The sequence below is a fragment of the Micromys minutus genome (assembly GCF_963924665.1).
Source record: "Micromys minutus genome assembly, chromosome: 25".
Classification (NCBI taxonomy): Eukaryota; Metazoa; Chordata; class Mammalia; order Rodentia; family Muridae; genus Micromys; species Micromys minutus.
Genome location: NC_137960.1, coordinates 23,775,487 through 23,790,609, shown reverse-complemented (window position 1 = coordinate 23,790,609; position 15,123 = coordinate 23,775,487). Strand labels below are relative to the sequence as shown.

The window sequence follows — 15,123 nt, the reverse complement described above, 5'->3', positions numbered from 1 at the left end:
GCGTCAGGGAGAATCTTGCAACACTGTTGCCTGCCACACAAGGGATGGTGAACTCTCCTCCTTAGACCGGGTATTTGCCTGGGGTGTAAACCACCGAGTTCATGGCCCGGTACCCAACCACTCACTCCCAGTGTATCATCCATCTCTCCCTCCTCTGCTCTGTGCTTTGAGCCCTGGCTGGTGAGCAAGGTGAGATCCAGGGGCCCTAACTTGTACAACTGTCAGAAAGCCCATTTCCCCTTCTGTGGGACTGGGGGTGTTGAGCTGGATCAAGGGCCGGAGCTCTGAACCTACTGGGACACTCTCCTTAAAAGACACTGAGAAGACATCAGACCAGGACCTGGATTTTTTTTTTTTTATTAGACTAGGAAATATAATTTATTTCATAAAAATTAATTTTGTTACAAGAGGAACGCTAAAGGCTATTTACACATTGTTTACAGAATGAACAGGCGGGGCCGGGGTCGTCCCCAGCGTATCGGAACCCACAGACACACAGCCATGGTTACATCCTGACAACCAAACTCCCATCCACCTGACCTCTGAGGGTGAAAGGAAGGTGCTCACTCAGATGCCTGGGAGCCTCAAGACGGGGACCAGAGAGCCCTGGAAGATCCAGGGATGAGGAGGGTCCCTGTCCTTCAGAAGGTGTCTAGCCAGAGCTCAGAAGCCTGGTCTCCATTGAGAAAGAGCAGGAGAGGCACATAGGAGATACACCAACTGACTGTGACTTGGGGACAGCAAACAGGCATGTTCACCTCCAGTGGCACAAGCCTGGGAACAGAGGTCATGTCCACATGTGGGGACATGTGTGTGCGTTCTGGGAGGGGTGTCCTGATGTGCCCAAGTTGAAAAACACAGGCATGCACATACACACACACACACACACACACACACACTCACTCAATGGCAAACATACACACCCACCCAAGATGACACAGAAATACCCTGCAGGACCTGCCCAGGAACAGGAAGGGGAGGCTCCATCTCATTGGAGGCAGGAGTGGAAACTCAATCCAACAGCTCTGCCTGGCTCAGCCCAGAGTATTACCTGGGCTGTTGCTACCAAACTGTGTGGTTGGAGCCCTGCCCCAGGCTCCAGCCTCTGTCCTCCAGATGCTGAGCACCTTCTAAGAGTAAGACTGTAATCTGGGACTCACTCAAAGTGCTCCCATCAGGGCCCAGATGGGCAGGTTTCCGAGGACGGGCTCCGAGGACGGGCAAAGGAAAGCATGCACACCACAATCAGCTTGTCTCTACTAGATTCCCAGAGAAGCGTGGGAATCCAAGGGGCTTCAGGGAGCATCCCAGGATAAAAGGACACTTAAGCCCAGAGAAAGCAGTTATGAGCCTGAAGTCACACAGCACAGCTGCAGCTTGGTTCCCGGGCTTTCCCCTTCTGTGTACGGGCTAACAACGACCAGCAAGGGTGTGCCCACAGGATAAGCATCTTTGGCAGGAGGAGCTGAGGACTACTCTATGAGGCACTGTTCACCTAGATGCCAGGGGCACCTCAGTCTCAGAGTCCCACTGCAGAAAAACCAGGGTATAGATGCTTGATGGGCCTGTGGCCATGACACCTGCCTCCCCACAGAGGCCCCAATTTCCAAAGCTCAGGACCTGCCCAGGTTGGTCTTGATGGCAGTTCAGGGAAGTTTTACAGCAAGCCCCAACAGGAGGGTCAGTACCCTTTAATAGGATCTCTGTGTCTACAGTGAGGTCCTGGCCTCCATCACTGCCCACAGGCTAAAGGGACAAGAATTCATCCCTTCCACTGGTGGCTCTGTGGAACATCCCAGAATGGGCTGTGGCCTAGAAAGTTACCTTCACATCTCCTGACTCCCAGTGGGAAGATAAGTGGGTAAACTGAGGGCTAGAGGCACAGGGGTGTGGACCAGCTAGTGCATAGACACAAAGCCATCCATCCTGGGAACCACCCCTGAGGGGAGTAGCACCCCCTTCTCAGTAAGAGCCTCACCCTGGGCCATCACTAGACCAGGAATCACCAAAGTAAAACAGACCTGAACAAGTCTTCCCGGATCACAGCCAGACAGCCCCTCCACTCCCCACTCTGGACTCTCAGAAACCACAAGCCACAGAAGGGCATCTGCTGGGGCTTCCAGAGCATGGGAGGACCGCCAGGCCCCAGCTTCTGCTTGTGATTTTAGCACTCAGTGTCATGGCTAAAACCCTGTCTCAGCTCCCTACATAGCTGGGGAAACTGAGGCCTTGCCATAGCCAAGTACTCCCCTGTGCAGTCTCTTACTGACCACACCCATGTGCACACGCCCACGAATGCACTCGCCTGTGGCCCAAAACACAAGCACAGCCACCCACTCAAGGATCAAAGTTTTCTATTTTTTTTTTTCCTTTTCTTACTTTTTTGTTTGTTTTTTTCTTAAAAAGGACCTATCCAAGTATCTGGATAATAAATCATTTGCGTTCCCTAAGAAACTGGGTCTTTCTTTGCCCTTATAGTTTTTGCGCTACCATTGCCTGAGTCTCGCTTGCTTCTGAGGTTCATATTCTCTCTTCTCTCTCACCCCAACCCCCCCTCCCACCCCCCCGCTTGTGGCCAGGAGAAAGCTGAACTTGACCTTTCAGAGAGGACCCGGGATAGGAGAGCAGTCCTTAGCCAAGGGCCATGTGAACACAGAATTGAAACCTGCGAACCCCCAAAGTCACAGGGCTGAGGGTGCTGTGTTGTGGGGAGAAAGCCTCTGGCCTTCAGCTGCCACAGAGGCCTCAGCCCACCCCAGAGTGAGCTGGGGAAATGGTTGGGCAGAGGACCCCGGTCTCACGGCAGTAGAGCAGAGAGACTTTCTAAGGCTGGTGGTGGTCTGAGGGTTGTGGTGGGGAGTGGGGTGAGGGACCATTCCAGCTGTGAGCTAGGGATGGTGAAGGCCGGACTCCCCCATGGAGAGGCTGCCAGGCCTCCGTGCACCGTCTTCTGCTGGTCCCCACAGGCCTGTGGTCACAGGCACTCAGCAATCGCCGTCCGTAGCCATGGCTACCAGCATCTCACTCTTGCCCATCTCCTCCAAGGCACTGGCCAGGCTGTTGAGGTCCCCATCATCCTGCTGCCGAGCTTCCCAGAGGTCTAAGATTACACCTGTGGGACTAGCTTTGGTGGCGAAGTAGTTCAGGTACCTGTCGGAAGGAAACAGAGATGTTGGCGCCCCTGAGGTGACTAGCCTGTGAACTGGGGAGACCCAGGTGGTGGGAAGACCATGGGCTCCAGAGTCCCACAGCCTTGAGTCTGAATCTTGTGTCCCCCACCCCCCCCAGGCAAGTCCTATGCACTGTAAGACTCATTCCTCTCTTGATCTCCTATAGCAGGGTTTAGAGGTGGGGCTCCGAGCAAGCCCCTGCATTCTGAGCGTCTGCCTTTGCCAACAGATAAGCCCATGAAGGGACTCAGAATCTGCATGAGGGCTGCCAAGACAGTTCTGTGGGTAAACGTGTAGATCTGAGTTCAAATCCCTGCAGCCAACAGGAGAGCCGGATGTCTATAATCTCACTGTTCCCTGAACACTCCACTTTGGGGAGCTGGGAAACACAAACAGGAAAGCCCCTGGGCTAGCTAGCTTGACACGCAGGGCAGAGGAACAAAGAGACCAAAGGTTAGTCTCTGACCTCCACACGTGCTCCATGCAGAGTGTACTGTATACCCACACATGCTAAATGCATGCATGTGCCATCTAAATATACTGTTGGCCAGAGCTGGACACGTGGAAGGTGGGGCACAGTGGGAGGAGACGGGTCACTGGGGTGTGTCTTGCTCTGGCCCTTCCAGTCTATGTTAGAGGTGACGTTACCCCATCATAGCTTCCTGCCATGGTGGCCGGCTTTGCTTTAATGCACAGCAGCAGCATTGAAAATTGCAGAAACAGAAGGTGTGGGCCAAGATCCATCTTTGTCCCTTTAAACTGCCAGAAAAAACTCCACAGTGAGGATGGGTTGACTCCCTCCTCTCCTTGCACAGCTGATGAAGCCCAAGCTCACCCAAAGCACCCTCTCCTCTTCCTCACCATCACCACCAAAGGTACCAGGACCCCGAGAGACCTTCCAAGCAAGCATGCCACCCTCTTCTCTGTCATTCACCTTCACCTGGGGCCTGACCCTGCTGTATGAGCTTCTCTGAGGGTCGGAGCAGAGTCTCTGGCCATCTTTGTAAGGTCCTCCTATTTATAGTAACTAGATGTCTTTTTAAAAATGTGTTTTTAGTGTGCGCATGTGTAGGTCAGAGGACAATCTCATCCTTTGAAATACCATCCACCTCATTTGAGACAGGGTTTCTCATTATTCAGTTAGAGTGGCTGGCTAACAAATCCCAGGGAGCTTCCTGTCTCTGTCTCCCAAGAGCTGGGATGATCAGCGTGCGTTAGCACGCACAGCATTTTCACAAGGGCGCTGGGGGCTGGATTCCTCATATGCTTGTGAAGCAAGTGCTTCGCTGACTGAGCCACCTTTTTATACCTGCTTCTATTAATACTGTTCCCATCTCTGTTTCTGGCTTTCAGTGCTGGTGGTGACCATATCTACCTGGTGCCAGGGCTCGGTCTATTCCTGGCTTTCCAACACTGTGGAAGAGCTGGGCTTAGAGAGTGGTGGCAGTCACTTAAAGCCCACCTGGCTGGCAGGCGAGTTCTCTGAGAGGGACACCGTGAAGGACATGAAGAGGAACAGCCACCAAAGTGGCATCGGAAGCCAGCTGGGATCTGTCTGGCCTTTGTTGGCCGGGATAAACACCCCACTGCTCTTCCAGACCCCGAGGAGGAGGGAAACGGGGGTGGCTGCAGCTTGGGATGCTCACCGGTCCATGGAGAGCTTCTGGGCCAGAAGCCGCCAGTCGTTGCCCCGGGAGTTGGGGGCGTCGAGGCTGTTGCAGATCTTCTGGCGGATGGAAAGCGGTATCTTGAAGGCATAGGGTCCCAGTTGGGTGGTTACGGCATTGCCAGGGGCAGAGCAGAGAGCATCCAGGGAGCCAGCCGGCGTCTGGAAGGACAGGGATGGGAGTGAGATAACCCTCGCTGCACAGGCGCTCACCCAGTCTGCTTGCCTGGGAAGGGGCTTGAGAGCTGAAGATGTAGCTTAATTAGTAGCGTGCTTGCCCAGTACCCATGATGCACTGGGCTCTATGCTCTTCATCTGGGCTCTCTCTAGCTGCCCACTTCTGGAGGGCAAGGGTTGCCCGGTGTTCCGTGTCAGCCAGGTGTGATGAGCCTTGGACACGTGCTGACTGAGCCTCGGGATAAGGAAGCCGCAGGAGTCACAGCTGTGGCCTAGCCCACGAAGGCCAGCTTTGATATAAGTGGGGAACAGTCTAGAGAGCACAGGTGACCTGTCTAGGGCAGAGTTGGCTTGAGACTCACGGGGTCTTTTTACTACACTGGTCAGCTTAGGGATCTGGGCTTTATCTTATGTACGGCTTAACGGCTTAGTTTGGATTTAGTGGATGGGAGCCATGGGCGAGCCCTTACCTTGACCAGGTTCAAAGCCAGTCTTGCCTGCCTGCCTGGCCATATACTGATACTCCCCTCACTAAGACTTTTTTTTTTTTCCTTTTGAGATAGGGTCTCATGTAGCCCAAGCTGTCTCAAACTTACAATGTAGCTGAGGACAATCTTGAACTTATGATATGATCCTCCTGCCTCTACATCCCCAGTGCTGGGGGTACAAAGGTGCCATACAAGCTGCTCTACCAAGTGACCTACAGCCCTAGCCTCTCATCTCTCACATGGGGGCGTGATACCTAGTTATGGCAATATATGTCATGCGAACAGCACTCAGTAGGTGACTGCTGCTCACTCTAAGTGACCAGGTCCCTGCTGTAACTCAGGGGGTGAAGGAGAGGGGTCTTTATGGGAGATGCTGGGGGACTGAGGTGCTTGTGTGCCAGAACCTCAGCCCTCCCGGGGTATCGCTGACTCTCACCTCGGCCAGCGTTGTGTGCAGCTGGAAAATCTGTCCTTCCCCTTCCACCTGCCGCACGCAGACCTTACAGGTGAACTCCGTGGAGGCCAGGCTATGCCTCTCCAGGGTGAAGGTGCAGTGCAGGGCTTTCTGGCTGCCGTTCCAGACATGATAGAAGGGGATCTCCTGCAGGAGAGACGGTCAGGGTTGCAGGTAAGACTGGGCACTTGGAGAGGTGGCTGGGGCCCAGCCTTAGAGGGGGCCGGGCTCTGGGCGTAGTTGAAGTCTCTCTATGAGATCGTCCAACAGGGAAAGCAGGGTAGCTAAATGACATTGGTGTCTTAGTTCTGGGAGGGAGTTGAGAAGGGGGTTTGTGTGGGAAGGGGAAGACAGAAGTCTGAATGTGTACAGTGACGTCACACACTGCAAGATGGAGCAGAGGGACTTGGGTGCCAGGGATGAGCAGGATCAGTCTGCAGGCTTGCGTTTGTTCAGGTGGGTGTGGCATTATAAAGGGCCTGAAGGGGGAGGGGTGTAGCAGTGGTGGCCACCAACGTTTGTGTTGGGGGAGGTGCAAAGGGGGGCGAAGATGTGGCTGTTCGTGGCTGAGAATTTAAGCTTGGGCCTGAAGATGGCTGGGAACACGGAGAACTGTAAAGTGGGAGACAGAGCAGGGACAAGAGACCTGGGAAGCAGGGCTTCTCTACAAAGGGTGGAGCGGTGGTCCCTCTGCGGCCCCTCCCTAGGCCCAGTGCTCACCTGGTACTTGGCCAGTAGTTTGCTCCTCCAGTGGGCATGGGGGATGTCATGGAGGGAGAGGCGTAGGTTGTGGTAACTGTCCTTAAAGAGCAAAGGCTTGGGCTCCTCCACCAAGTAGCCACCCAGAGTCCTCTCCAGCTCCAGAACCTCCTGTGGGTGGGGCAGAGGGAGGGACTTGTTACCCTTGGCCTAAGGTTCTTTGATACTTCAAGTTGCTAGTCTGGGGCCAGACCCATCTGATCCAGTTAAGAAGGTATTTCAGATTAATGGATGGGCAGATATACCAGTGGATGAATGGAAAATGTATAGGTAGGTAGATAGATAGGTAGGTAGTAGGTAGGTAAATAGATAGATAGATAGATAGACAGATAGATAGGTAGGTAGGTAGTAGGTAGGTAGGTAGGTAGATAGATAGGTAGGTAGGTAGATAGGTAGTAGGTAGATAGATAGATAGATAGGTAGGTAGATAGATAAGTAGGTAGGTAGGTAGATAGGTAGGTAGGTAGATAGGTAGGTAGTAGGTAGGTAAATAGATAGACAGATAGATAGGTAGGTAGGTAGGTAGTAGGTAGGTAGATAGATAGGTAGGTAGGTAGGTAGATAGGTAGGTAGGTAGTAGGTAGATAGATAGATAGGTAGGTAGTAGGTAGGTAGATAGGTAGGTAGATAGATAGATAGATAGATAGATAGACAGGTAGATAGGTAAGTAGGTAGTAGGTAGGTAGGTAGATAGGTAGGTAGGTAGATAGATGACAGATAGATAGATAGATAGATTGATTGATAGATAGATAGATTGATAGATAGATAGATAGACCAACCGAGCAATGGTACAGATGGGTGGATAAATGGATGATGGTGTTGTGAATTTGGTTTGTTGCTTGTATCATGTTAATTGGGTTTCTGAAATCACACGAAGAATTCTCCTGTCTACATGTAGGGTGCTGAGGGTCCCTGCCCACAGTTGGCTTTGGTTTGGTAAATAAAGTTGCCAGCAGCGAATGGCTGGGCAGTGAGACAGGAGGAGGGACTTTTAGGATTCCTGGGCAAGGGAGGCAGAAAGGCAGAACTGCCACGCTGGGGAAGCAGAGGGATCAGGCTTGAAGAGAAGGAGACAGAGAGACAGCCAACATGTGAGAGTCGGGGATCACAGCCCAGGGCAGCTAAAGGTCTGGGTTCCTCACAAACTGCTGGGGAGGTTAGAGCGGGTTAACCAACTCTAACATGATGGATGGTCATTGGATGGATTTGTGGGTACACATAAGCAGATAGACAAATGAGCAGGTATATGAAGAAAAGAACGTTTGGAGGGAGGGCCTGGAGAGATGGCTCAGCGGTTAAGAGCACTGACTGCTCTTCCAGAGGTCCTGAGTTCAAATCCCAGCAACCACACGGTGCCTCACAACCATCTGTAATGGGATCTGATGCCCTCTTCTGGTGTGTCTGAAGACAGCTACAGTGTACTCATGTATAATAAATAAGTCTTTCAAAAAAAAAAAAGAATATTTGATGAAGGAAAGATGCTCGAGCGAAGAGAAGGATAACAGCTGGGTGCACTCACAGGCTGTTCACTGAGCAAGTGTACTGTGTATTACCACAATGAGCAAAGAGGCAGAGGGAGGATGGACATGTGAATAGACAGGGCTTGAACAAGTACAGAATGCAACCGAGCCAGAACGTGGCAGCTCCCTGGTGATCTTCACACCACCCTCTGGCCAAGATGAACACCAGCCAACACCAGTGCCCGACCCCCCTTTGGAGGCTCCTGGAATGTCAGGGTAGCGCAGGCCCCACAGGGGACATCCTTCTCCCACGGGGCCTTTTCGTCTGGGTTGCATCAGTCCCCAGCACGCAGCCTGAGAAAGCCACATGAGACTCAAGAGACAGGGTGACGAGGAGAGACCACAACTCAGATCCGGGAGGAGGCGGGTCCTCCAGGAAGAACCATGAGGCTTCTCAGAAGGCTGCACGAAGGGTGGAGAGTCAAGTCCACATCCTCCATATTACGCTGGGATGAGACCTGGGCATGGGACAGCGTTGGGGAAGGAAGGGGCTCCACCTCAGCCAGTATTACCCCCCTCCTCCATTGCTGCCCCTGCCTCTCCCTCACTTCTGGTCTCCACTGTCTTTTCTTTTATGTCTGCTCATCTCACCGGTCCCTGGTCTATCCATCCTGCTGACCACCCACAAGTCCAGGTTCATCTCCCGGCCACTGCCACTGTCTGCTGTTTGGGGCTTACCCCCAATTTCCCAACTGGCCTCTGCCTCTTGTCACCAATCCTCCTGTCACACACACACACACACACACACACACACACACACACACACACACACACAAACCGTAGCTGCAGGGAATTCTGCAGAGCACCTGTGAACAGGTGTCTACCATTGCTGGGCCCCTTACCACTGGATAGCATCCCCACTGCTAGGCATGACCTGAGCCTGCTAACTAGACACTCTCCAGCCGCCTCCCTCTCACACGATTACACGTACACACACCCTACACTGCTCACAATGCTGAGCCGCACACCTGTCTTGACAGAAGGTCTTTCTGCTGGTCTGAAATGCCCTTCCTCTACTCCACCCAGAGTGACGCCTTGCCACCCGTGGCTTAGGTCTGAGGTCTGCTCTCTCAGACATCTCAGAGAGTCTCCTGCTTGTCTTCTACCTCCAGCCCAGAGCTCTGAGCTATGGCCTCCATCCCTGCCTGAAGGTCCAGTGTTGTTCTGAGGCTGGTGCCAGAGAGAAGCTGGGCAGGGAGCATGCACCCGGGGAGGGAGTCTAGCAACCCGGCTGTGCTGATGCCCTGCAGTGCCCCGACTCGCCCCTACCTTCAGTGCTACAGGGGTGTCCTCCAGACAGTAGACCCTGAGGCTGTACTCCAGGGAGGTGCAGAGGGCTGGGGCGAAGATGGCCAGCTGGAGCCTCTTGAGTGCGGAGCGGGAATAGGACTCCCCCGTGAACACGTAGGTACCCAGCTGGTCCAGCAGGATGTGGCAGGACTTTGCCTCCAACTGGCAATAACAGGGGGTGTTCAGGGTCTCCTCATCCAAGGTCACCACCTCCTGTGGGGGAAGAAGAAGACGTTGTCATCTGGGCTGGGATCAATCAACTGGGGGCGGGGGGAGCAGTTCTGAGAGTCAGTCACCACACCCGGAGCCTCACCTCCCAGTGGCCCTGATGGGCCTGGGTCTTGAGCTGGAAGATCCAGTCTCCAGCGACGACTTCGGCACAGTGGGGCACAGTGAGGACAACAGGGCGGCACAGAAGGAGGCCTGTGGGCCCGCAGGTCACCGAGGGGCTCAATACTGTCTGGGAACCTTCCGAAAGTGGGCTGAGGGGGAGGGCAGAGGGAGGTAGGAAACAAAAGCCAGAAGTACTCATTTAATCAGGGATCCTCTTCTCTTGTGTAACACCCAACTCCACCCAGGGCCTTGACAAGGCAAGTCTTTGCCCTTTTCGGACTGGGATTGGGAGGAAGATACGGTATAAACTGCATAAAAGAAAGTTCTAGGTGTTTTCTGTCACAGCAAAACAGTCTCAGACAAAGCTTTGCACAGCCGAAAAGGTCTGAGGCTTTATAGAACTTTTTGGGTTTTTTTTTTTTTTTTTTTTTTTTTTTTTTTCCTTTTCTTTAAAACAAAACAACAGAACAAAACAAAACTATTTGAGGCTGGGTTTAGGGGTGACCGACCGCCTTTAATCCCAGCACTGGGGAGGCAGAGGCGGGTGGATCTCTGAGTTTGAGGCCAGCCTGCTCTATATCGTGATTTCCAGGACTGGCCAGAATTAAAGTGAGAGAGACCCCATCTTGAAAAAACAACAATAAAACCACCTGGTGTGTGTGTGTGTGTGTGTGTGTGTGTATAAACTGTTCATGTAGGGTCAGTTTTTCTCTGTATCCATGATCACTAATCTTTGCTGTCAGCTTGACTGGATTTGGGATCACCGAGGAGACCCACCCCCGACATGCCAGTCTGTGAGAATGTTCCCACAGAGGTTTAAGAAGGTGGGAAGATCCAACCTGTACGTGGACCACATAACTCGTGGGCTGGGAACCCAGACTGAATGAGAAAGAGAAGGTGAGGGAAAACTGTGGACGCCAACACTCATTCCCCTCTGGTTCCCGACTATGGGTGCTTCCCGTTCCTGTGGCCACAGGTAGAGAGACTATCACCATGGCCAGCCCAAACAAACCCGGCCTCCTTAAGTTCTTCTCATGCATTTGCCACAGCAGTGGAACATGGGCAATACGGTGGTCTATAAATCCCCTTAACAGAGGAAAGGTTTGCTGTTGCTAGGTTTTACCCGTCAGAACATGCTTTTTCAGGGGTGGACATGGCATTGGGACCAAGCTCCAAGGGGCAAATGGAAACATCTATGCCTGGTGTGGATAGAGTAGGAGGGAATGCTGGCTGGCCAGGGCTGGCGGTGTCTACTTACAGGGTGCTTTCAGCCTTGTTGATATGTAGATACAAGTCATAGAACTTGCCCTGGGGAATGGCTCCATTTGGTACCAACAGGCTGACCCCTAGGGAGGAAGGGAGGTCATCAGGAAGTGGGAAGTGGGGGAGGGGGTTCACCAAAGCCTTCACTTCCCATCTGAGCAATGGAACCAGAGGCCTACCTGTGCCGGGAATGCTCAGCCTCCCACCCAGGCAACCAAAGGTGCCACTGACGCTGCTGCTGGGGTCTCGAGGTAGGCCCAGGAGGTGCTGGGAACCAAGGCTGGCACTGCGCAGGTGCAGGAAGTGGGCATCCCGGGAGAAATCGCCTGGGTATGTCCCGGGCGGCAGGACACCCAGTAGGTCGGCTCCATCAGCCAGGCCAGACCCAGAGCCGATGGTGCTGGAGTTATAAACCTTGATCTTGAGGCTGGGCAAGGGATCCAGCAGGGGTGAATTCGTCATGGGGATCTTGTCGGCGGAGTCCTGCAGGGCATACACAGGCCCGCGGTAGATGCCAGCACTGGCCGTCAGGTCTGGAGGGGCGGACGGGTGCAGGAGCTGGGGGTTGCCTGCAGCGGTGGATGAGATGGTCAGAACCACCGGTCCCACTCCTCACCACGCTGGCCCTGCCCACTCTGTCCCCTCTGGGCCTTCTGCCCTACCCACGTGTCAACTGCCACCTGCCACAGGAAACTCTTGGGCAGATGGGGAAGTGCCCCAGCTCTGGTGACAGCTACACTGCTCTGGGGTACCCCAGCCCTTCCGGCCACGCCAGGCTTCTCCAGGTCCTTACTGGGCCTTGCAGTCTTGAAGTTGACGGGGTGGAATCCACCAGTGAGGGCCGCAGAGGAGTCAGTGATGTCCGTGTCGAAGTCCCGGCAGTTTCTCCGGTACACGATCACTCCTACAGCCATGAGAACCGCTACGACCACCAAGATGGCCACCACGAGGCCTGCATACAGCGCCACATCTCCCGATGGTTCCAGGGCTGCAGAAGCAGTAGGCTTAAGTAAGGGGCAGGCCCTTTGAGGTACCAAGGAAAATCTAGATTCTAAGCTTCACCAACCACGGCAGATCGGTGGCTTCAGGCAAGTCTCACAACCCCTGAATCTACCTCTTCCTCAATAAGTTGTCACAAAGTTCCCCATCCTGTTGCCAACTCTCCCGGTACAGTATGGGAGGTAATGGAACCAACAGGTCTGATTCATAAGTTCAGGCATGGCTCAATGCTGAGGAGCCAGGGGTGTGAGGCCTGGAAACCCGAGGGCGCACAATTCTACCTGTGTGACAAAGTTTCACTCCAAGCCTACAACAACTTCCATACTACCAAGTGTCCTGGCTCCCCAAACCATCTTACGTAGTCTCCTCACTACGCATCGGGATGAGAGGTGCAGCATGGGGGTGGGGGGAGGAGAGACAGAGCAATGGATGGAGAGGTGGTGAGCAGATGGCGAAAGAAAGATTGGGCTGGGTGGGGGTGGGGAGGCCACAGGGCAGCTACACCGCCTTCATCCAGCTGGGGACATGGGCTGCAAATAGCTACCTACTGCTAGGCAGGAATTTGCAGGGTCCATAGATCATTCTAGAAGGATGGACCTATCCTGTCCCCATCATCCTGAGCATGTTCAAGTAGACACATGTGGCTACCGAATACTAAGATGTGACCAGTGCAACTGAGGAGCAGTTTCCCAATGGTTTTCGTTTTAATTAAGTAAAATAAAAATTTTAAAAGCCAGCAGAGGTCAGCGGCTGGAGCAGCCAGCTCAAACAGAAAGACGGAGGCTGCCTGACAGCTGCTTTTTGACCTAACTTCTTTGGGGGTTCCAAAAAGCAGCTATGCATCATTAAAAACAGGGAACTCTGGGAGAGGTAGCCTGATTCATCCTGGCCTCCTGCACCCTTGGGCAAACCCCACAGCCACACCCCATAGCGTAGAAGGCCATGGCTTCCTGCTCTGGGAACCTGTCTCTACCTCACCTCAACAGTCTCACTACGGCAACCTCCCCACCCCCAACAGCCCGGCAACCCAGGAGGTGCTACAGGCACCCACTTCTCCAGAGGCTTCTGTCCCAGTGGGAACAGGCTCTTCCCTAAGCTTGGCCCCACAATCTAATGTCTACTTATACTGGGGGCCATTTGCTTGGTGATTTATACTCCCTAAACCAACCCCGGGCCTAGTTTCTCCGTGAGCTGAAGACTTCCCTGCAGACTTTATGGTTCTAGAATGATCTGGAAATTGTTCTTTAATTACCCCAGGCTGGTCTGAAGGAGAGGCTGTGTTGCCCTGATATTGCAGTCACAGCGGTAAGGGCCCTTGGGGTGGGAGGGGAGTCCTTTGGGAAATGACTCAGGGGCGGGGGAGCAGCACTCAGTCCAGGGTTAAGTTGGGAGGTGTGGCCCAGCTGCTAGGGATACTGCACAGGGCATGGCACTGTCCCCCAGCATGTCCCGGGGAAGAAACAAAGATTAAGACCACCTGCTTTGGCTACAAATATCCCTGGGTTCAAGTCCTGGCTGTGCTATTCCCTGTATAGGTTCCCTCCTCCGAGACTCAGTTTCCCTCTGTAACAGGAGTGTAAGGGGGAGTCCAGGGCCTTTCTGTCAGCCAAGAGTCTCATTGCCGATCGGTGGCAGAAGTGTGACAACGTGCATGAGGTGAGGGATCCCGTGGGGTCGTACTGGGAGGAAACAACACCAACTCTCCCTACCTCAGACCCCACACCCGTGGAAAGTCTAAGGAGAGCCAGGCATCCCCAGAAGAAAGAAAGAGGCGTGAAATGGGACTTACGGTAGCTTTTAGGGTCGTTTAGAATTCGATGATCTGTCAAGGGAAATAAAGGGAAAGACAATGACCCAGGTGACAGAGAAAAAGGTGGCGGAGGAGGCGATGGGGGCGTGGTATGGATGAGACAGCGATGGGGCCCGGTGATGGGGGCCCGACAGAGGGGCCTGTTGCCCAGAGCACTCACTCAGCACGCACAGCCCATCCGTGCAGTTCTTGGAGTCAAGCAGCGTCCCGGTGCAGTCGCGGCCTCCGTTCTGAGGTGGCGGTGCCATGCACTCTCGGCTGCGCCAGTGTGCACACTCTGTGCTGCAGGCTGACCACTTGCTCCACTCGGTCCATGCTCCATCCACTGCAGGGGCACAGCACGGGCATGGACATGCAGTTATGCATGCAAGCGGAGGCACGAAAACAAGAAACAAACACGCACGCACACACACACACACACACACATACACACACACACACACGCCAATCAGTAAATCAGTACCATTTCCACACAGCTGGCTGGGACTCAGTAGACAAGGGTAAAGACACTCAAGGACTGGCACAAAGAGAGACCAAAACCTGGGTGTGGGGACAGTCACACGGTCGCACATACACAACCAAGGCACAGGCACAGAGGGGCAGACAAACTCAGAACCAGGGCAAGACAGTCAGGGAGGAGGATGCAGACAGGATGAGAGGCTGTGGCCAACAGGCACCTCAACAGATACATGCTGGGGGCTCCCAAGCAGACGGGGACAGAATCAGAAACCAGAGACCATAAAGTACACTGGACCCCGGCTCTGTACCCTTTGCTACTGGGAGAAGGTACCGTCCCAACTCTACATATCCCATAAGCAGAAAAGCTGGGTGGGCTTGTGGCTCTTACCCGGGCACACAGTGGTGCAAGCTGTCTTCTGGAAGGCCTGCCCCTCACAGAAGGCACCTCCATTGAGTGGGGCTGGGTTGGTGCAGGTCCGAGTACGCTTCTGCCAGCCCCGGCCGCAGCGATTAGAGCAGGGTGACCACTCCGCCCAGCTGGACCAGCCTCCATTCACTGTAGGGATGGGCCATCACAGGGTTAACATGGGTACGGCTTCCTCCGGGTTATTTCCTGCCCATCACCCGCCTTTACTAACACAGCCTCTCTGGTTGGAACCACTCATGTGTGGGTACTGTCTGTACCTGAGGGGGCCTAGGAAGTCACTGTCCCATCCTGGCCTGCTGTACAGTGAT

General features: G+C 53.8%; 1 protein-coding gene across 1 annotated transcript in view; it reads right to left on the bottom strand.

Annotated features, from left to right (window-relative positions):
* Positions 1 to 1,314: 1,314 nt before the first annotated feature.
* The window catches only part of UNC5B (unc-5 netrin receptor B), a 64,019-nt gene continuing 50,210 nt past the window's right edge, over positions 1,315 to 15,123 (bottom strand). Inside the window, exons 6-16 of the mRNA XM_080938033.1 lie at positions 14,777 to 14,944; positions 14,090 to 14,254; positions 11,914 to 12,171; positions 11,300 to 11,689; positions 11,116 to 11,203; positions 9,838 to 10,006; positions 9,504 to 9,737; positions 6,676 to 6,825; positions 5,938 to 6,102; positions 4,817 to 4,998; positions 1,315 to 3,150 (exon numbers count right to left, since the gene is read on the bottom strand). Of these exons, the coding sequence (XP_080794159.1) occupies positions 2,985 to 3,150; positions 4,817 to 4,998; positions 5,938 to 6,102; positions 6,676 to 6,825; positions 9,504 to 9,737; positions 9,838 to 10,006; positions 11,116 to 11,203; positions 11,300 to 11,689; positions 11,914 to 12,171; positions 14,090 to 14,254; positions 14,777 to 14,944 (2,135 nt within the window). The 3' untranslated portion in view covers positions 1,315 to 2,984. The remainder of the gene's footprint in view (positions 3,151 to 4,816; positions 4,999 to 5,937; positions 6,103 to 6,675; positions 6,826 to 9,503; positions 9,738 to 9,837; positions 10,007 to 11,115; positions 11,204 to 11,299; positions 11,690 to 11,913; positions 12,172 to 14,089; positions 14,255 to 14,776; positions 14,945 to 15,123) is intronic.